Raw genomic sequence first — 22407 nt, 5'->3', positions numbered from 1 at the left:
TGACAGGGCAGAGGCCTGGGGATGCTACTTATGAGTTCACACAAAAGGTGTCTTCCAGCACCACCCGTTTTCCAGTCAGGGTCCCCAGCTTGTTTCAACCAGAACAGCCACATGTGGGTTCCTTCTAAGACTGGGTTAGCAACATCAACCACAAAAGGTAGTGTGTGGCTCAAACAACTAATGGATCTAACGGAGCCCATCATTTTGGGTCAAGGCCCAGAGTAGAAAGTGTTTGGGAATTTAGAGCCCTCTCCCCATCCACTGGGTTCCCCATGGCACCAAGCTGCATCCATTGGCAGCCAGAGCTGTGCACACAAATGCTCATGGATAGGGCTCTGGGGAATGTCAAGATGACATTGATCTGTTCCGATAGTCCCTCTGCTGTGCCAGTTTAAGGTTTACTGTCACATTCCAGAAGCAATTTCTCTTGCCTCCTTGCCTTGATTTTATTTTCTAAGCCTCAGAGTAACATGTCAGATCAGGGAATGGGAGCGGGGAGTAAAAGGGGCATATACCAACTCTCCTCCTCTGTCACCACTGCCACAGCCTTCAGAGCACAGCTCCCGGAGCAGCTTGCTCTCCTGAAAAGGGCTGATTGGAGCAGGAGACCCGGCTATCACACATTCATTAAAATCTATAACTGTGAGATGCCAACCTAAAGAGAGGACCATATATTGAGGTGCCATCAAGCAATGAAAAGATATGAGGAAACTACCGAAACCGGTTTGGCTCAGTGGTAGAGCGTCGGCCTGCGGACTGAAAGGTCCCGGGTTCGATTCCGGCCAAGGGCATGTACCTTGGTTGCGGGCGCATCCCCGGTGGGGGGTGTGAAAAAGGCAGCTGGTCGATGTTTCTCTCTCATTGACGTTTCTAGCTCTCTATCTCTCTCCCTTCCTCTCTGTAAAAAAATCAATAAAATATATTATAAAAAATATATATATATATATATGAGGAAACTTAAATGCATATAACTAAGTGATACAGCCAATCTGAAAAGCCTATATGTATGAGTCCAACAATGTGACATTCTGGAAAAGAGAAAACTGTGGATACAGTAAAATGATCAGTGGTTGCCAGGGGTTAAGAGGGGAGGAGAATGAATAGGCAGAAGAGAACATTTTTAGGGCAATGAAACTATACAGTGTAATACTGTAATGGTGGATACATCTTACATATTTGTCCAGACCCACAGAATGTAACACACCAAGAGTGAGCCCTAACGTCAATTATGGACTTGGGATATTAATGACATGTCAACGTGAGTTCATCAACTCTAACAAACATAGGGCTCTGGTGGGGATGTTGATGCCAGAAAGGCTGTGCATGTGTGTGTTGAGGGGTAGGAAATATGGAAAATCTCTATACCTTCCCCTTCAATTTTGAACAATGTTGTTGCCTCAATTTTGCTGTGAATGTAAGAATAACACCCTGCCCCGCCCAGGCCCTCCAGCACCCACTGCTCACCTGCCCGTCATGCCTGCGCTTCTTCATGAACTGAGTGATGCACATGCTTCCTGCTGACTTCCTCTTCAGCGAGACGGGTGTCCCCTGGCTGGGCCCTGGGGTGGGGGTGCTGCCACTGTCCTCCCTGGTAGCTGAGGGCACCAGAGTGACATAACTCCACTGGCACGGCACGGGCAGGTGCTCCTGATCAAAGCTCTTCAGCACCTGTGAGTGGACGTACCAGCACATCCTGTAATCAGGCCTCTTCTCGTACACCGAGTTCTCGGAAATAATGCGCTTGAGCCTGGCCTTGGAGGGGACGGCACTGTCCTCGCTGGTGGTGGGGGTCTGCGGGCGGGAAGAGCCAGGGCTTGGGGGGCTGGCGGAGCTGCTCTCAGGACTGCTAGTGTCCTTGCCAAGCAGTCCTTGGCGGCAGCATTCCTGGAATTCCCGGATGATCACTTTGCTTCCATTCACATTCCCGTGCAGCAGCGGAAGCAACTGGGCCAAGACTGGCAGGGAGAGGAGAAGACACGAGTGGGTGTCAGACATGGGAAAGTAGCAATAAATACATTCAGTTCCAGATGGCCTTTTAAGGACAGATTTAAGACATATGAACTTGATCTGGAAGAGATTCTGTGAAGCTCAAACTTCACAAGGCAAATTCATCCAGATAAAACCATCGCGACTTACTTTATGCACCTGTGTTTCCTTAGTAATGATCATCCTGCTCTCATTTTGAGTCACTGGTCCCCCCCAGCTCTGAATAGTGAGGAGGCACAGGAGTTAGGAATGATTGTGACCCTGGGCCAAGCACTCTGGGCCTGTGTCCCTATTAGTAAATTGGCCTAATTAAATTAGCTGCCTTGTACTGCTGTTGTGAATATCAAAGAAATAGTTGTGTCCAGTGAGTACTAGCTAGCCTTTGTGATTTGTTGAAATAACTTCTAAATTATTAATTCACTCGCCTAAGAAGTTGCCTGTCCTTGGCCCTGGACAGATCTGGGTCTCGGAGCAATTGGGAGCCCGACCCCTTCCACTTGGCCCCAAGCCAGCACTCACTGTGTTGGTCCCTCTTCTTTTTCTTGGAGGCTTTAGGTGTCTGCTCCTCCTCGGGGAGAACTGTCTCCAGAAGGCATGCGGTGAACTGCTCTAGCACCTTCAGGTCGGTGCTGCCATCCTTGTCCGCTGCCCAGATGCAGCCGATCTTCACAGGCTGGAGCACGCGGAACCGCTTCCCCTTGGCTAAAAACTCGTCCCATTCCTTGGCCTTCAGCTTCTGGCGGACCTTGTGGTTCTCAGGGTCAGCACACTCCTTGCAGGTGAGAGAACAGGTGCTTACTCAGGGTCCCGATTGGCCCTCTGTCCCAGGCTCTGCAGCCCCAGCCTCGGGGACAGTGCAGGAAAGAGCATATGGGTCACAGTTATTAACAGCCAGAGCCAGGCAGCAACATTTTTATGGATCTTACCATGTCCTAGCTGTCCCTTTTCTAACATTACAGGAGATGAAACACACAGAGTTTTCCTGGAATGAATGGTAACTGACAGATCTGGTATTTCAGAAACATCTATCCTGTCTGGCTGTGACTTACAGGTCATAGGTATACAAGAGGCCTCTTAACTTCTCTCTTCATTTTCATGTTAACAATGTCATCCTGGAAGCTGTTGAATCAAGTCGAAATTACATGCCCAGAACAGACACAGGGTTGGGCATCTCCCACACCAGACGATACCACTCTCTAAGGCAGATATGCTATGGGTACACCAGCCTGCCTCACTGGTTGGAAATGTGTATGAGACACATGCCCTTCAAGTATGACTTTGAGACAGAATCATTTTATAAACTATAGGCCTTTGGAGTCCTAAAAAATGGCTTACTCAGAAGTTTAACCATGTGGCAAAATTTAGAAAGTTGTTGTTGGTGGGATAAACTCAAAGGGAAATGGGGGATCCTTCTGGAAAAATGGAAACTTCTGTATTTTATATCTATTGCTGGTTTCACAAATATTGTCAATTATTAAACTGAATAAGTGTATGCTAATTATATTTCAGCGAAACAAATGTTAAAAAAAAAGTTTGGTGAGCTGACCTACGAACCACAGTAACTCTGACCAGGTTTCTTCTCATGCCCTTCCGTCACAGTGAATTTTCTCTCACCTTTGCAAATTCTCCCACCCTTCCAGACAAACTCCAGCTCAGGTTCTAGCATTTCCATAACAACCCACACACTGGGGCTCACCTTCATGGCTATGAGAAGTGAGATACATGTGGGACCAGCCCTGGAAAGGGCTGCGACCCTTGAGCACTGTCCCCAGGGAGGTGCCAAGCTCCATCCCCAGACGGGGCTCTTCTCTGAGCCAGTCAATTTCCTGTGCACCCACTCACCTCAGTTACTCCCTCATCCTCAGACAGGTACCCATGCGGCACAAAAAACCCATCATCATCATCTTCATCTTCTACTTCATCATCATCATCCTCAAAAAAAAAAAAAAAAAGTATGTTCACACATGGAAACAGAATACATGCTTCATTAAAAACTTAAATCTGTATATGTCTAAGGAAAAAAAAAAAAGCCATCTACTGCTGTTGTTCCTATAGACACCATGAGGATGGGGTGTGGGAGGGGGAGAACACAAACAAGTAAATAAATTCACCCAATAAGGCAAGAGGCAGTGGCGGGGACCTGTGTGAACTACAGATCGGATGTGCCCTATCTAGAAAGGGCAATACTACTTCAGTAACAACCCAGACTGCTAGGCGAGTGGTTAGTGTTGCCAAATAAGGTATTCCAAGAGAAGTTGGGAATGCAGATGGAAACTGCTGGCTGACATTTTTAGACAACTCTGCAGGTGACCCAGAAACTATGTAAAGGATTTCAGCCTAGGGCTGTTGCGGTCCTCTGATGGGAGCTGCAATCATTCCAGGTCTGCACTCACCCCTTCACTGTGAGAGAGAGACTCTCCTGGCTCCTCCTCTTCCCACTCATCGTCACTGTCCACCTCGTAATCCAGAAGCTTCTGAGAAAACAGACATGCAGTGCGTCATTGCCACCTCTCAGGGTTGGGAGGAAAGGGCAGAGCAGGAAAAAAATACTCAGGGAATTAAAGAGACCAGTGTAAAGGCACAATGAGAAGGAAACACAGAAATACAGGTGTGTCCAGACCACTGGCACTTCTGCTTGCATGCTCACCCTGTCTTGGGCCCAGGGATCCCTTGGATGGATGACCGTTGTCTTCTTATTCCATGTTCCCCAATACGCTGGTCGGTGATTCTCAGAAAACTGCAGGAGCTTCATCCTGCCAAACTTCTTCCTCTCAGGAATGCCATCTACTTTGCTGCTTTCCACTATCACCACATCACTGAGGAGTAAGACACTGCACTCAGTCATATGCCTCCCTAGTGATGCGGTCACCCCATCTTCCCCCGGAAGGTGACCAACAGTCTACAAAGGCAGGTAACCATTAAGCAGCAGCAGCAGCACCTATTCCTGAAGAAGGCTAAGGGAACATTTACTCCAGAGACACAAAGCAAGGAGGGAGAAACCAAAGTGCCACCATGTTGCTGCCCCATGGCATGTCTGTGAGCAGGTTACGGAGAGTAAGTGAATCAGCAGAAAGGAAAACACCCCTCCAGGGAGGCCAGTATGGAAATGGATCCCTCCCAGGAGAGACTGGAACACCGGGACTCCAAAAGCACACCCAGAGATTTCGGAGGCTCACAGGAAGCCAGGAGAGAGATGAGGCAAAGCACTGAAGCTAGGGTCTGAGGTCTGAAAAGGAGACGACCTGCCCAGGCCACAATGGGTCAGCCGTGAACCAGAATCCAGAGTTCTACCAGCTGTGCTCTGACTTCACCAATGAGCACAGGACAGTCTTCTCGGGCACTAACCTGTTAAAAATGTCCGCATTCCGGTTAGAAACCACAGTGGGTCCAGACCTGAGGGGCCGCCGGCCTTTTAGATCTTTTAGGAAGGAGAAGTCGCCATTCTGTTGCTGCATGAGCTGGTCTAACTGATCACAGAGGTCTTGGTCAAAGGTGGTCCGACAAAAAGGGGCGAGGACCATGTTCTCTTTAATTTCAAAAGGGGCAAACTTCCCACAGGAGCCGGCCAGCGTCTGAAAGGAAATGAGATGTGATGGCACGCCTGGGCAATGGACGCCAGCAGCAGAGGCACGGGTGAGCCGCAGCACATTGCATTTCAGATCCATTGTGGTGGGCAAGTCAAAGAAGAGATGCTGTGTGATGACAGGTGTCTGGAACAAGTAAAACTCCAGGGACAGAGTAGTGGTGGCCAAGGGCTGGTGGGGAAGGAGGCGACTGTCTATGAGGGAGCCATCAGGAATAATGGAAACACTGCAGGCTCCTTCCACATATTTTCTTTCTTTCTTCTTCTTTTTTAAATATATTTTTATTGATTTCAGAGAGGAAAGGAGAGGGCTAGAGAAATAGAAACATCAATGATGAGAGAATCATTGATTGGCTGCCTCCTGCACACCCACATTGGGGATTGAGCCCTGGGTATATGCCCTGACTGTGAATCAAACTGTGACCTCCTGATTCATAGGTCAATGCTCAACCACATGCCAGCCGGCTCCTTCAGCATCTGTAATGTCTATGTCAGTGGAACCCAAAGCTGGCAGCACACAAGGGCATGGGAAGTCAGAAGGTCAGCTGACATCTAAGTTCAATGTAAGAAAGCCAGTGTTTCATATCAGCAAGGAAAGAACAACTGAGGAGAGTGGCTTCATCCTGGCTCTACACAGGATCACCTGGGGACTGTCAGAAATCCTGAGCCCACGGCAGGCCCCTGTTCTCTGGGATGGGAGCCAAGCCCAGCGTTCTTTAAAGCTCCCTGGTGACGCCAACATGCACAGAGGACAAGAACCAGCTGACTATTCTCACCAATGAGCAGGTACTAGGAACACTGGGCACCCATATGAGAAAATTGGCCTTACCCCAAACCACAGGCATAGAGAATTACAGCTAGGATAAGGAATTAGACATAACAAAACAAACAAACAAACAAACAAAACAAAAAAACAAAAACCCCAAAGTAAAATAATTAAAACAAAACCTGTAAAAAAATTAGAATGCATCTATAACCATAGGATAGCTAAGACTTTCCAACCAAAAGCCAAATGCCATAAAATAAAAATGCTGACATTAAAACAAAAAAATTACAACAAGCCGAAACCGATTTGGCTCAGTGGACAGAGCGGTCCCAGGTTTGATTCCAGTTGAGGGCATGTACATTGGTTGCGGGCACATCCCCGGTGGGAGGTGTGCAAGAGGCAGCTGGTCGATGTTCCTCTCTCATCGACGTCTCTAGCTCTCTATCCCTCTCCCTTCCTCTCTGTAAAAAATCAATAAAATATATTAAAAAAAAAAAAAAAAAAAAAAAAAAGGATTGGGATAGACACAAATGTGCTGACCTGGCAAAAATTCAAGTTACAGCTATGCAAACAATGCAGTAACATCACATATTCTCAGTGATCCTGAAGTATGTGTATACAAATGCACAAATATACAAAGGGATCTAAATGAAGAAAGATCTGGAAGGACACTCTTGCATTGGAGAAGATGGGTTACTTCTGGAGCATGGAGGGAGAAGGGAAGGGGGCAGGATCTGGGGTCTGCACAAGCAGCTATTTCAGAGGGTGACTGGATGCCAGACTGGAGAACAGAACTCTGGGCTCTTGTCTTACGTTTAACCTTGCTTCCCATCTTGTGCATAAAGTCCAGAGGGTAAGGACTAGGTATTCTCTTAACCAACCCCATACAGCGACTCACACAAAAGTTTTCATGAAGCGATTCCTAAACACACAACAGGTCTTATTAGCAAATGTGTCACTTTTTTGCTTTTTCAAGGACATAGCAAGAATCTCTAGGCCCTTCCAGAAATAGAAGCTCCCTGTGCAAGTGGAGGCCCCTCTGGTCAGAAAAAAACTTTTGGTTTCCCCAAAATAAGAGCCTGACAGAGATGAAAAGCAAGGCTAAATAAAGCTGCTGCTCACCTTGGGGGCCTGTGGAGTCTTTGGTTTCTGGAAGAACCTCGTGATTTCAGCTTTCTCTGCTTTAATGCGCTGCAATAGAAGACGAAGAAATAAAAAGAAACGGTGTATTTTCAAAATCACAAAGTCCCCTAGAACTAAACCCTGACCTTGTGGTGTGTTTTTTAATCCTCACCAGAGGATATTTTTCCATTGCTTTTTAGAGAATGTAGAAGGGGGGGGGGGGGGGAATGAGAGGGAGATACAGAGGAAGAAACACTGATGTGAGAGAGACACATTGATTGGTTGCCTCCTACATGCCCCCAACTGGGGCCAGGTATCTAACCTGCAACCCAGGTATGTGCCCTTGACTGAGTAATGAACCCATAACCTTTTGGTGCTCCGGCCGATGCTCTAACTGCTTAGCTATACCAACCAGGGCAAACCCCGAACATTTTTAAGTTGAAAGCATTATTTTGAAGATAGCTCTCAAAACCCATCAACCCTCAACTGGGTACACCAAGCAATCTTAAAGCGTCAGAGGTGCTCTTGTAGACAGAAAGGCCCGATGTCTAGCCAGCAGGCATGTGATAGGCCAGCATGACAACAACCAACAGAAACATGTGTGCACACACATGCCAGTCCCTGTGGGGCCACCGAGCTTCTCATGATCTAGGGAACACAGAGCAGCAATAGGCAAAAATCCTGCTTATGAGGATTGCAGGATCTATTTCTCAAACAGACTAGAATATGGAGGTTCTGGGGAGGATGTCTACCTTTTCTTCTTCTCTCAGCCGTTTCTCCTCTTCCTTTTTCCTCTTCTCCTCCAGCTTAGCCCTGTGGGACATAAAATTCAGTTTTAGCCAACCAGTGCCCCAAGCACACAAACAAAGCCTGTGTTCCTGGACAAGAACCCGTAAGTCACTTTGGGTCTGCACAGGCGTCCCTGGAAGACAGAGGCAGGAGAGGGGAGATACAGAAAGGGAGGGCAGGGGCAGCGGCCTGGCCCCCGAGTGCTCAGGCCACCTGGGAGGACACTCACTCCAGGGCCTCCTGCCGCTCCTTACGCCGCTCCTCCTTGAGTCGCTGCTTCTCAGCCTTCTCCTTTTCTTCCTTCTCCCTTTTTTCACGCCTCTCCTTCTCCTTTAGCTCTTTCTCTTCCTCTCTCCTCCTCCTGGCTTCTTCCTTGGCACGCTTGGCCTCCTCCTTTAGCTTCTCCTTTTCTTCTTTTTCGGCCTGTAACTTCAGCTGCTTGCCCAAACGCTCCTTATCCTACAGCCAAGAGACAATTGGACAGCTGTGTCCCTGCAGACCTCCCGAGAAGGGTCACGTCAGCATGATGGGGACAATATGTTTAGCCAGAAAGGGAAAGAATGGCCCAGCTGGTGTGGCTTAGTGGTTGGACGTCGACCAATGAACCAGGTGGTAGCGGTTCAATTCTCAACTAGGGCACATGCCCAGGTTGCAGGCTTAATCCCCAGAGTGGGACGTGCAGGAGGCAGCGATCAATGATTCTCTTTCAAACTGATGTTTCTTTTTTTGTTCTTTAATCCTCACCTTAGGATATTTTTCTACTGATTTTTAGATAGTGGAAGAGGAAAGGAAAGATAAGAGGAATATCCATGTGAGAGAAACACATTGATTGATTGCCTCCTGAATGCTCCCTGACCAGGGCCTGGGCCGAGGAGGAGCCTACAACTGAGGTACATGCCCTTGCCCGGAATTGAACCTGGGACTCTTAAGTCCAAAGGCCAGTGCTCTATTCAGAGCCAAACTGGCTAGGGCAATAATTGATGTTTCTATCTCTCCCCTTCTCTCTTCCGCTCTGAAATCAATAAAGAATTAAAAAAAAAAAAAAAGAAAGGGAAAGAATGAAGGAACCAGCTCTAGAAGAAGCTTGATGGTCAACATCCGTACATGGAAGTATTTTTCCATCACATTTCCTTCTGTTGTGAGAATTAGTTATTGTCACAGGATCTTGTGGGCGATTCAAAATAAGATTCATTTAAAACAGTTTCTTGTGTTAGCCAGTTTAGCTCAGGAGATAAGAGTGTCGGCCTGCGGATTGAAGGGTCCTGGGCTCGATTCTAGCAAAGAGCACATGCCCAGGTTGTCGGCTCAATTCCCAGTGCAGGGTGTGCAGGAGGCAGCCAATCAATGATTTTCTCTCATCATTGATGTTTCTATCTCTCTCTCCCTTTCCTTTCCCATCTGAAATCAATGTGTGTGTGTGTATTTAAAGGATATTTTATTGATTTTTTACAGAGAGGAAGGGAGAGGGATAGAGAGTTAGAAACATCAATGAGAGAGAAACATCAATCAGTTGCCTCCTGCACACCCCCTACTGGGGATGTGCCTGAAACCAAGATACATGCCCTTGACCGGAATCGAACCTGGGACCTTTCAGTCCGCAGGTCGACACTCTATTCACTGAGCCAAACCAGTTAGAGTAATAAAAAAATAAAAAAAATATATATATATATATATATATATATATATATATATATATATATTTTTTTTTTTTTTTTTTAAATACCCTAAAAAAAGTATTTTATTTAAATGTTTTTATTGATTTCAGAGAGGAAAGGAAAGGGAAGGTTCAATCCCTGGTCAGGGCACATATAAGAATCAACCAATGAATACATAAATAAGTGGAACAACAATCGATGTTTCTCTTTCTCACTTTCCCCCTTAAAATAATAATTTTTTAAAAAAAAAAAAATCTGTGCTAAGACGAAGACAGAAACTCCTATAGGTTTCGCATCTCTGCCTTAAAACAAAAGCATTTTCTTCTTCTTTTTATTAGTATGTTTTTATTGATTTTGAAAGAGGAAAGGATAGGGAGAGATAGAAACATCAATGATGAAAGAAAATCATTGATTAGCTGCCTTCTGTACACCCCACACTGGGGATCAAGCCTGAAACCCAGGTATGTGCCCTAACTGGGAACTGACCGTGACCTCCTGGTGCATAGGTCAAGGCTCAACCATTGGGCAATATTGGCCAGACACAAAAGCATTTTTCTTTCCATACCCTCAAAATCATACCAGATGACAAGGTTTATTTTATTTCCTTTAAAATGGAAGATTGGACGAGGCAAGGATTGGAAACCTGATGGGTACAGTCTTAAGGCAGTTGGGAATAGATGATAACCATAAAAAATAAAAGCAAAGAAAAAAGTATTATTTTTAATCTTTAAAACAGTTTCTCAGGATCTGAAAAGAAAGATGTGAAGAAAGGACAAAGAGTAATTTGTATTACTAAGAAGAAAGTAGCTAATGTCTTTGATATTGGTTAAAGCAGTAATGCCTTGTTTTAGCACATCAGTGCCTCATTCCAAAGAACTGGCATGCAGTTCGAGGCACTGAGTTATTAAAGAATCTTGAATTCATGACCAGAAGAGCAGTTAGTTTCTAGCACAGGGTAACTTTTAAGGATCATTACACTATCACCAAAGATGGTCTTCCAAAGGTGGGGAGCCCAACACACGGTCAGTCTGGGTGTATGCCTTGTCTTTAGAAAATATGCTACCTTCTGTCCTTATTTTAAAATACATATTATTGATTTCAGAGAGGAAGGCAGGAAGAGAGAGAGAGAGGTATCAATGATAAGAGAGATTCATTGATTGGGTGCCTCCCACACACCCCCAACTGGGGATTGAGCCCACAACCGGGCATGTGCCCTTGACTGGAATTGAGCCCAGGACCCTTCAGTCTGCAGGCCGACACTCTATCCACTGAGCCAAACCAGCCAGGGCTCTACTTTCTGTCCTGATAAACACAGATTTAATAAAAGCCACGGGATATATATATATATGATTTTCAACAATAAAACAACCATTAAAAAAAAAAAAAAAAAAAAAAAAAAAGCCACAAAGGCAGTTAGAGATGTTTGAATGTTCAATTCTCACCTGACACACAGGATACTTAAAAAGGTGCCTGGTCTGGATCTATTAATGAGACTAGCACCTCTCCTCTGTTCTATAAGACAGAGGGCTCTGTAAATCACGGATCAATCAGATAAATCAGGTCTCTAGCCATAGCCATATTTGAGTCCCGTCTCCACTCCCACTCAATGGAGAATGAGATACACTCTAAAGAAGCCATCAAAACTGGACCTACAACAATCAAGCACAGCCATAGATGGACGGCACATGAAGCACCTGGTGAATAGACAGCCAACTGTCATCAATCAGTGCCCATTCCATGAGCTGGCAAGGGAGGCAGAAACCCAGTTCCTCATGGCAATAAGGCCCCTTCACTGATGTGTGTGAAATGTGAGCCCCAGATAACAGAATCCATGACTCAGCAGTGAATCACTAAGAAGTAATCACCCACTGAGTGTAGGGGAAGCAATGGAACCTAAATCTATTTGTAGAAGCCTGGGATGCAAGGAAAGGGACTAGGTTCTTGTGAAGACAATTTTAAGCTACAATAGGATACACAATTATTATGATGATAATAATGAAAGCTTAGAAAAGTCTACATGCAAAGCCTTAAGCATCCACAAAGCTAAAAATGATGCACTCTACCAAGCCCAGATATGTAAAATGAAGCAAGAGTTACAATGAGGGTCAGGATAAGCCGGTAGAGGTAATAAATGGGCTGATGTAAGGGCAAAGGGCTTAGCTTATATTTAATACAAAAAGCACAAGTTAATTTTCTATTTCAGAGAAAAAGTCTTACTCTTTGTAGTCTCATCTTGTTCTTCTCGACAGAATCTTTGACCAATTTCTTAGTTATCTGAAATGAAAGACATTTATCTTTAAATGTGGACTGTTTCAGTCACTTTAACTTATTTAACACATTCCACAGTCCTTTGGGGAGAGGGAAGAAGGGAACAAGTGACCCACACTATTAAGGACTCATTTGCAAAACAAGAAAAATGAAAACATTTCCAGGTGACCAGTTTTTATCATATAGATCCAAAATATCTTAGTGGTGTCATAAACTGCAATGTGTGCATCTAGGGATGAGAGGTAGGATGGGAGAGGCAGATGACTCAAATGAATGACGGCTTTGCGGGGTGGGGAATGGACAAGCACAAGAAAAACAAGGCAAGCTTGAAAATAGAAGCAATGCAGACAACACGGAGTGGTATGATTTGTAGCCAACTAGAGAGGACATAGCCTGGCCAAAGAGGATCGAGCTCTTATGGAAGAGAATTGTCAATTTTATGTAAATTTTGTCTAAAAAGGAACACTATGTGAATCAAATAAAACATGTTTACAGGCTAAATTCCTGTGGGCCACCAATCTGTTCTCTCTGCCTGGTGCAGTTCTGTTTTTAGAATGCAAAGCGAATGCTCAAGAAAAAAGGTCAACTTGCCAGAGGAGGCAATCTGATGTAGAATTCCTAAGTTCTAGTCTGACCAATGTGGCTCAGTGGTTGAGAATCAACCTATGAACCAGGAGGTCATGCCTGGGTTGCAGGCTCAATCCCCAGTGGGAGGCCTGCAGGAAGCAGCCAATCGATGATTTTCTCTCATCACTAATGTTTCTATCTCTCTCCCTCTCTGAAATCAATAATACACACACACACACACAATTTATTTGTTTATTTAAAAATCCCTATATACCGGAGCATAGCTTTTTCTATCACCCTGGTTCAAACTGAGAGTGGTGACACGGACTTCTCGACACATGGTTGGATTCATGCTGGCCAACTGGTCTCTGATTAAAATGTGAACATGCCCAGCTGGCATGGCTCAGTGGTTGAGCATCGACCCAGGAACCAAGAGGTCATGGGTTCATTCCTGGTCAGGGCACATGTCTGGGTTTTGGGCTTAATTTCCAGTAGAGGAGTATGCAGGAGCAGCTGATTGACGATTTTTCTATCTCTCTATCCCTCTCCCTTCCTCTCTCTCTAAAAACCAATAAAAATATATTGTAAATACATACATATATATATATATATATATATATATATATATATATATATATATATGGAGTTCAGACTACTGGCCTAAGCTCTCTGCAGAGCAGGGAGTTCTAACAACCAAACCATTAGGTTGAAGAGCAGTGGGGAGAGTTCAGACTAGGTCAGGCAGCCAAAAAATAAGACTGAAGTGGAGCTGGAAAACCAAAGGTCCATTTATCTTAAGGTATTGACAAAACTACATAACTGTGATTTCTCTATCTAGGGAAGCCTCAGCCCCAACTAAGACCTCTGACAGAATAAAACTCATAGATTAATAAACGAAGAAGGCATCCTTCTTGTCATATCAAGTTCTTTCTGGACTCAGCCTTCCTATAGGAAAAGGCTGAGCAGTCATCTGAGAGCCTTGTGTTGGGAGGAGCTCAAATGCCACAGAGATTATGCCCAAGTGAGCATGTGCCAACTGAAATGCCAGTTACCAAAGTCTACCAAGGGCTTAAGAAAAAGCACCTGCCGGGGAAGGTCAATGGGAAGAAAAGGGAGACATATGCACTACTATTTGTAATATTTTAAACAATAAAATAAAAATTAAGAAAAAAAGAAAAAGCACTTGCCCCTTCAGAATTCACTTCAGCTGCCAAGTCTCATCACTTTGATGCTTTTCTCTCATCAAAGTGATGAGAGAAAATCATCGATTGGCTGCTTCCTGTGAGGCTTCACCTCACAGTAAACGATTTAACAGCAGAATTTGTAAGTTGCTATATTTCTCTGTTCTTGGCCTTTATTTTGTGTTCAAAGATTATAATGGATGTGATTTCCAGACTCATATATGAGTATTTGGGAGAGGTGATGGAAGGTGGAACACACTTAGTCTTGCCCATATTTGTGGAATTTCAGCTGCAGAATCTAGTGCCTTTTACATGGCTTCCCCTTTGCTGTGAGTCCAGGAATACTAGAATTAACATGAATATCAGGAGCCACTGTAATGACATGCAACAACCTCAGCAATTAATTTTATATAAAACCAGTATCTTTACTAGACACCTGGGAGACCTTATTAGTCTAATATGATTTTATCTTTGTGACACATGGCATAAGTATTTATAGAACTCTCTCTCAAAATCATGGGCCATGTTTTATCTCTCAAAACATAACTGCCAAAAACAAAACCCAGGATCCCAGAAGGAGGCTGAAACATACACCAACTACCTCTAGTGGAAGCAGATTTAACCATGTGTGTGCATTAAAATTTCTACTTTATTCATGAGAATCCTGTTTATTCTGCTCTCCTTATACTTAAGATCGAATTTCTAAGCTCAGAGCAGACACACAGTGAATGAGATGAGGAGGCTGGAACGATGGGCTCAGCAGCCACAGCAGCTGAAAATTTAACAGCAGGAGAAGGCACAACCCAAATTGGTCAGGCCATATGTGAGTATAAGTGGAAAAATTATCCAATGGGAGCCCACAAAACTACTGAACAGCCCCAGGATCCATGCCAATTACCATTCTGCACAGGCAGAGAATTAGAGACAACAGAAATATGCAACATGAGACTGACTTTGTAAAGTGCAGTATATCCACACCATAGGCAGTTAAAGAAAGATACCTCTTCCCATCCCAATATAGAAAATGAGACACCCTCCAATGAAAAAGAAACAAATTTACAGTATACACTCATATAAGAAAACAAAACGATACTGTGAAGATGATAATGGCAACCTGGGGGAGAAGAAGGGGACTGTCATGTTTTAATACTTTTTTTTAAAACCCAGAGAATTTAATACTTATAAAGTTAAAAATATATATGAAAAAGTTTCAGTGATCTGGGCTCATTTGTACAGAGACAAGGCAAAGATTCCAGTAACACAACTATATCAACACCAGAGGCCCGGTGCACGAAATTTGTGCATGTGTGTGTGTCCCTCAGCCTAGCCTGCACCCTCTCCAATCCGGGATCCCTCTCACAATCCAGGACTGTTGACTCCCAATTGTTCACCTGCCTTAATTCCTGATTGTCCCTAACTGCTTCTGCCTGCCTGCCTGATCACCCCCTAACCACTCCCATGCCAGCCTGATTGCCCCCAACTTCCCTCCTCTGCTGGCCTGGTCCCTCCCAACTGCCCTCCCCTGCTGGCCATCTTGTGTGTTGGGAGTGATGGTTAATCTGCATATTACTCTTTTATTAGATAGGACAGAGGCTTGGTGTATGGGTGGGGGCCAGCTGGTTTGCCCTGAAGGGTGTCCTGGATCAGGGTGGGGGTTCCCTAGGGGCGTGGGGTGGCCTGGCCAAGGGGCCTGTGGTGGTTTGCAGGTCAGCGACCCAAAAAGAGGCCCTGGTATCTGGAATTTATTTATCTTCTGCAATTAAAATTTTGTAGCCTGGAGTGGAGCCAAGCCTCCTGCTTGCTCCCTGGCAGCAGCCATTTCTGTTGGAATTTATGTATCTTCTATAATTGAAACTTTGTAGTCTGAAGTGAAGGCCTGAGTTAGCCATGGCTGCAGAAGCTTGGCTTCCTCCATCGCCCGGGGCAACTCTAGCCTCCTGCTCTTCCAGTTCAGTGGCTGCCCCATTTCTGTTGGAATTTATTTACTTTCTATACTGTAATTGAAACTTTGTACCATTGAGTGGAGGCCTGGGTCCGTCTGGGTGTGTGGAAAGCTTAGCTTCCTCCATTAAGAAGGAAACCCAAATCTCCCTCCTGCTCTCTGTGGCCATAGCCATCTTGGTTGGAGTTAATTTACATACTCACTCTGATTGGCTGGTGGGTGTAGCGGGGTGATGGTTAATTTGCACATTACTCTTTTATTAGATAGAATTATTATCTGTGGAATAATTAGCACATCTCATTGCTAATTGACATAAACAAACTTGGGAAATAGTTCTACCAAGTGGTAAAAACCCCTAATGCTAAATAAAGCTCTTTAAGCTAGTAATAAAAGGTGTTATAAACTACTGTTTTCTAAAGTGAGAATCTTTAGATCCCTGGGAAGGGACAGCAGGACCTGCATTTTAACAAGCTCCCAAGAAAAGCAAACAAACAAAAAATAAAACCAAAATAACAACACACAAATAGAGGTCCAGTGAATGCCTAGGAGTTCCCAAGCACAGTGGTACCAACTCCAGGACTAACAGAGAGCAGTAAAAACCACATGTTACATGGTAATATGAAACAATCAGTAAGCTACCAGCAAGTGTCTGTCTGGCTACACTCTGGAAAGGCGGTGGCGAGGGAAAATGGAAAAACAAAGTGTTCCCACAGTAACAGGGATCAGGAAAATCTCAAATGCCAAGGCAGGAACATAACTTGGTATGTTCAAGTTACATACCAATCACAAAAGGCACAAACAAATTAGGAAATCCACTCATTTCACTTTCATACCTTTGGTGCCACCCAACATCAGGGGGCTCCACTTCCACTCTTGCAATAGAATGGCCCAATTTTCTGCCACAGGCTCTGGGACAGAAGCCTTCACCACTCGCAGTGTATGACTTACAAAGCTGTGATAACAATGCTTTCTAGAGCATTTCAAAACCCCAAGCCCGTGCTCAAAGACCTAGTATCTCAGATGTAGGTTTCCTAAACTAACCATACCTAGTTCCCATGCTCAGCTGTCTTACAGCCATTTGGGCCAGTGGACAGAGTAACATTGTTTCTTGACAATGACCAACTATGTGACTTCCCAATTCTCAGATGTGGCCATGAGCATTAACTTAATGAAGCTATTAAGAATGGAAAAATGGCTGAAACAGGTTTGGCTCAGAGGATAGAGCGTCGGCCTATGGGCTGAAGGGTCCCAGGTTCAATTCCAGTCAAGGGCATGTACCTTGGTTGCAGGCACATCCCTGGTAGAGGGTGTGCAGGAGGCAGCTGGTTGTTTCTCTCTCATCGATGTTTCTAGCTCTCTATCCCTCTCCCTTTTTCTATGTAAAAAATCGATAATATATTAAAAAAGAAAAAATAGAAAAATGTAATGTCCTGTTCTCCACCATAACTGGCTGTGACACATCAGGTGATAAAGTAGTTCTGTAAAGGATTAGCATCAGTCTGAAAGGATTCCAACCAACTAGATGGACCCACCAATATGGCTGACAGCAAGAGGGGCTCAAATTCTGATTTTGAGAGTTTGAGTAACAACTCAGATGGAAGTTTAAAAATGTATATCCAGGCCAGGCCGCTGGGGCTCAGTTGGTTGAGCATCATCCTATGCACTGAAGTGTCGCCGGTTCAATTGTCCTGATTGATTTCTGGTTAGGGCATATACATACCTAGATTGCAGATTTAATCCCCAGGTTAGGGCAAGTATAGGAGGCAACCAATCAATGTTTCTCTATCATAGCAATGTTTCTCTCTCCCTCTCCTTCCCTCTCTCTCTCAAATCAATAAAAATACATTTAAAAATAAATAAATAAATATGCAAATCTATCTACCACACTGAGAAACTTAGAAAAAGAAAAGAAGACTGCTCTACTCTTGATATTTTATGAGGCCACAGAGGAAGCCATTTTCTCCTATACTTAGGAGATAAAAAACAAGAAATGGAATCATCTAGGAAAATGAGCTCCATAGGCAGCAGTCGCCAACCTTTCGGATATCATGGACCATAAGTGGTACTCGGACCACCAGTTGGCGACTGCTGTCTTAGAGATCAAATTTCAAATTTCAGAAAGTGATCAGGACAATTGAACCGGCGACATTTCAAATTTAGCAGGTAGAGATTAAATAATCCACCACAGATCCAATTTTATATATAAAAAACAACAACCTGCTGAAACCGGTTTGGCTCAATGGATAGAGCGTCGGCTTGGGCACTGGAAGGTCCTGGGTTCGATTCCAGTCAAGGGCATGTATCTTGGTTGCAGGCATATCCCCAGTAGGGGGTGTGCAAGAGGCAGCTGATCGATGACTCTCTCTCATCGATGATTCTAACTATCTCTCTCCCTTCCTCTCTGTACAAAATCAATAAAATATATTAATAAAAGAAAAAATAAATAAAAAAACAAAAAACAACCTAAGATGAATAAACTAAGGTTCCACAAAATAAAACAAAAAACCCAAAACATCTTTAGACACACTTTTCCCAAAGAAATCTTAACTGATTTCATCAGTTTTATCTATAAGACTTTAAGGACCAGTGAAAGCAGTGGCATTTGCCATTGTGATCCTTAAAAATCCTTTTGTTTCTGATGCTTTGAAAGAGGTTTTTAAGATGGGTGCCATGTCCTAGCAGCCTAGCCGGTTTGGCTCAGTGGATAGAGTGTCAGCCCGCAGATGGAAGGGTCCTGGGCTAGATTCCAGTCAAGGGCATGTACCTTGGTTGTAGGCTGGATCCCAGTCAGGGTGAGAGCAGAGGCAACCAATCGATGTGTCTCTTTCACATCAATGTTTCTCTGTCTCTCCCTCCCACTCTCTCTAAAAATCAATATAAAAATATCCTCAGGTGAGAATTAACAATAAAAGAGATAGTTGGACATGCTGACAAGAGTTAACTCTACAGAATTCTCCATAATAGTCTTCTTGCTGTCTCGGGGTCTCTTCACCAACACTGACTGACTCTACCATCCCTACAATCTATGTTACAACAGGAAGAAGGAACAGAGGGAGCTGAGGCATTACAGTTGCCTACTTAGTGCCATCATTTCCTAAAATAGCTAAATGGACCAGACTACTAACTAGGTGTGAACAAAAATTACCAGAATGGCCTCAACACATTGGTGATTAACCCAGCCAACACAACCCAATGTACAGTACTCATCACTGAATACCTCTGATGGAATTTGATAGTGAAAAGAATCAGAATTCTGCACCAGAAGTTAAAAGATCTAGTTAGTGGCCCCACTCACTCAGCCTCTAACCACCACATAGGGGCATAGTGTCCCCAGATGAAAAGGGGCTGGACTAGAAACACCATCAGCACTGACACGCTGGGATTTGGGGAGATACTCACTCTGCGGACAGGTGTGGGGGTGGGGAAGGTACTGGGACCGTTGTGCTGATTTTTGGAAGCACACCACCCTTCAGGTGAGCTGGTAGGAGAGGAAGAACTCAGGGAGGAATGGCTGAGAACAGAGTCTTCTCCGTGGCTAGACTCTAGCACTTCCCTCCGGGAGGGCGTACCCTGGTCCAGAGGGATGGTTGGAGACGTGGCTCCAGGTTTTATACTCAGGATATCCTGCAAGAGCACCACGGGCACCTTCCCTTTGAACAAGATGCCTCCAGCTTCGCTCCAACCGTCCTGGTCCTTCTCTGAGCACGTTCTTGGACCATCTGTCAACTTGGGGCAGCTCGGAGGTGCTTCCTGTGCATCTCCTCTCCTCTCTGTGCCCCCTGAGCCAGCACCCTCCTCCTCTGTTTTGCATGGAATGTCTAAAAGGGTCTCTTCAGAAAATGTTAGCTCGTCCTTCTGACTAGCCTTCGGCAGCCCCCCCTCATCTCCAGCTTCTTCTCTGACCCTATTGACTGCCTCCTCCAAGGAGGGACAGGCTGCAGAATTTAGTTTATCGTAGGCTGAAATGTCGTCTGGTTGGTCACTTGAGTCCTCTGTCAAATCAATGATGACTGTGGTCTCGCCAATACTGGTTTTGACTCTATTTTTTAAAAAGTTATCTAAGGGACCCTTCCCATTGACAAGTTTTGGTCTAAAATCTATGTCAGAACCCATATGAAAATTGTTCTCCAAGTTGTCCAAAGAGGTTTCTACATCGGGGACTTGACTTTGTGCAGGAGCACTTGGAGAGCTTCTTGTGTTGTCCGATCCGTCCTTGGTTTTCTCCTTTGGGGCAAGATTCAGGCGCTTGAAGGGCAGACGGGCTGAAATAAAAGACAGAAGGAGACCATCCTTACAGTGAAAGTGTGAAGAGTGACAATTGATAAATACTTTAACATTCCATATGCTCAAAATGATCCAACCTTGCTGTGTGTGCGCGCATGAGTGTATGTGTCTTTTCATAATTTTATAGTCTATAAAGCAATTATGCCCTGGGGTCCTATGGTTTGCCCCTAATCTTAACCTCAGGAGACTATTGCCCTAAACACAATTCCTACCACCACCAAACTTGCTATCAGTTACCAGAGGAGAAGGTAAATTATTACAGGGGGAAAATATATACCAAATTTTAAAAACCAGAAACCCGCTGAAATCGGTTTGGCTCAGTAGATAGAGCGTCAGTCTGCAGACTGAAAAATTCCGGGTTCAATTCTGGCCAAGGGCATGTACATTGGTTGCGGGTACATCACCGGTAGTGGGTGTGCAGGAGGCAGCTGGTCAATGTTTCTCTCTCATCGATGTTTCTAGCTCTCTATCCCTCTCCCTTCCTCTCTGTGGAAAATCAATAAAATATATATATTTTTAAAAAAACAGAAACAGTGCACAACAATAGTTCAACTGGGACAGCAGTGCCCTCTAGAACAGTGGTCACCAATGGGTGGTCTGCAGACCACTGGTGGTCCGTGAGGTCCGAAAGGTTGGCGACCACTGCTCTAGGGAACATCTAGCAACGTCTGGTTGTCACGACTTGGGGGGAAGAGATCAGGGATGCTGCTAAACACTACAATATACAGGACAGTCCCCCACCCCTGAAAAATTATAAAATGTCAATAGGGGGAAAGTAGAGAAAGGCTGTTGTAAAGGCAGTGACCTCTGATTTGTTCCTGGGAACCCAGGGAAACAGAGGTATAATAATAAAATGGATTCCCAGCTTCCAAATGTAAAGTGCAACTGTTTTTCTCCCCTACTGCTAAGGACCCCAACAGAAGACCACTGCTCAAGGGGAATTAAGGAGACAATGAAGGATATAAATTAGGAACAAATATTAACCCATTCCCAGAAAGTTACCTTGTATTAACTTCTTGACTGGAAAAGCTGGTCTGTCTTTGCAGTCCATTACTGTGAATAAAAGTATCAAAGGATACGTTATTAAATGCTGGGAATAATGAAAGTAAATACAAAGTAGCACCTATTATGTACAAAGTGGTTACCCATGGGAGTGACTTTGCCACCCTCACCCTGAGGAGCTGGTAATGTCTAGGGACACTTTTGGTGGCCATGACTTGGGGGAAGGTTGCCACTCACATCTAATGGGTGAAAATCCTACAATACACAGTATGGCCCATCACGACTAAGAATTATATGGCCCCAAATGTTAGTAAATTAAGAAACCCTGCCTCTACACTGTTACACCTCCTTGGTTTATTTTCCTTGTGGCATTAATCGCTCTGAAATTTACACTGTTTATGATGTCTCCTCCTACAGAATGCTAGCTATAGGATGGCAGGGAGACTTTTCTACACTGTACCTGGAGCCCCTAACTCAGGGTCTGGCACATAGGGGGAAAGCAATGAACACTGTAACAGCAACAATGAAGAGGGAAATAGTAGAGGAAGAGAAAAGAAAACACTGTATCACCCAAGTCACCATTAATAGGAACTCAAAATATCTACCTGAAATCCAACCAGCTCTATGAAATTAGAATAGGGTTTATTTTCTTTTAAAATAGAGTTTATGGCCCTAGCTGGTTTGGCACAGTAGATAGTCAGCCTTCGGACTGAAATGTTCCGAGTCCAATTCCGGTCAAGGGCACATGTCTGTGGGTTGTCGGTTCAATCCCCAGTAGGGAGCATACAGGAGACAGCTGATCAATGATTATCTCTCATCATTGATATTTCTATCTCCTTCTCCCTTCCTCTCGGAAATCAATAAAATTATATTAAAAAAATAAATAAGTTTATGAAGGTAATACAACTTAAAGCATTTTGAGCTGGTCAGGCAGGAGCTGAAGCACTGTCAAAAAATAATAAAGGAAGCTCTGGCCAGTGTGACTCAGTTGATTGGAGTGTCATACTGTAAACACAAAGGTGATGGGTTTGATTCCCAGTCAGGCACATACACAGGTTGCAGGTTTGAGCTCCAGTTGGGGTGTGTGTAGGAGATTATTGTTTCTCTCTTACATGGATGTTTCTCTCTCTCTCCCTCCCTTCCTCTCTCTAAAACCAGTAATAATGATGACGAAGAGTTTACCTGCACCAATAAATAAATAAGTCTCAAGAAAAACACCTAATAATGTTAAAAAATGATATAAAAATGACTGTAAGTATCTT

At 44.3% G+C, this 22407-nt stretch overlaps 1 protein-coding gene across 3 annotated transcripts in view; it reads right to left on the bottom strand.

Annotated features, from left to right (window-relative positions):
- CHAF1A (chromatin assembly factor 1 subunit A) overlaps positions 1-22407 on the bottom strand; it is a 29485-nt gene that overhangs the window by 5224 nt on the left and 1854 nt on the right. Inside the window, exons 2-13 of one of the 3 annotated variants that reach the window (XM_084884431.1) lie at positions 21146-21196; positions 19259-20121; positions 12119-12175; positions 8476-8705; positions 8210-8270; positions 7458-7526; positions 5332-5558; positions 4634-4802; positions 4380-4457; positions 3829-3918; positions 2506-2758; positions 1465-1955 (exon numbers count right to left, since the gene is read on the bottom strand). In XM_084884431.1, the coding sequence (XP_084740557.1) occupies positions 1465-1955; positions 2506-2758; positions 3829-3918; positions 4380-4457; positions 4634-4802; positions 5332-5558; positions 7458-7526; positions 8210-8270; positions 8476-8705; positions 12119-12175; positions 19259-20121; positions 21146-21196 (2639 nt within the window). Of the gene's footprint in view, positions 1-1464; positions 1956-2505; positions 2759-3828; positions 3919-4379; positions 4461-4633; positions 4803-5331; positions 5559-7457; positions 7527-8209; positions 8271-8475; positions 8706-12118; positions 12176-19258; positions 20122-21145; positions 21197-22407 lie in introns of all 3 variants that reach the window. The other 2 variants (XM_084884430.1, XM_084884432.1) reach the window with 2 other exon arrangements.

This window comes from Pipistrellus hanaki (genome assembly GCF_964339955.1).
Source record: "Pipistrellus hanaki genome assembly, chromosome: 5".
NCBI lineage: Eukaryota > Metazoa > Chordata > Mammalia > Chiroptera > Vespertilionidae > Pipistrellus > Pipistrellus hanaki.
This window is presented reverse-complemented; position numbering and strand designations above follow the sequence as displayed.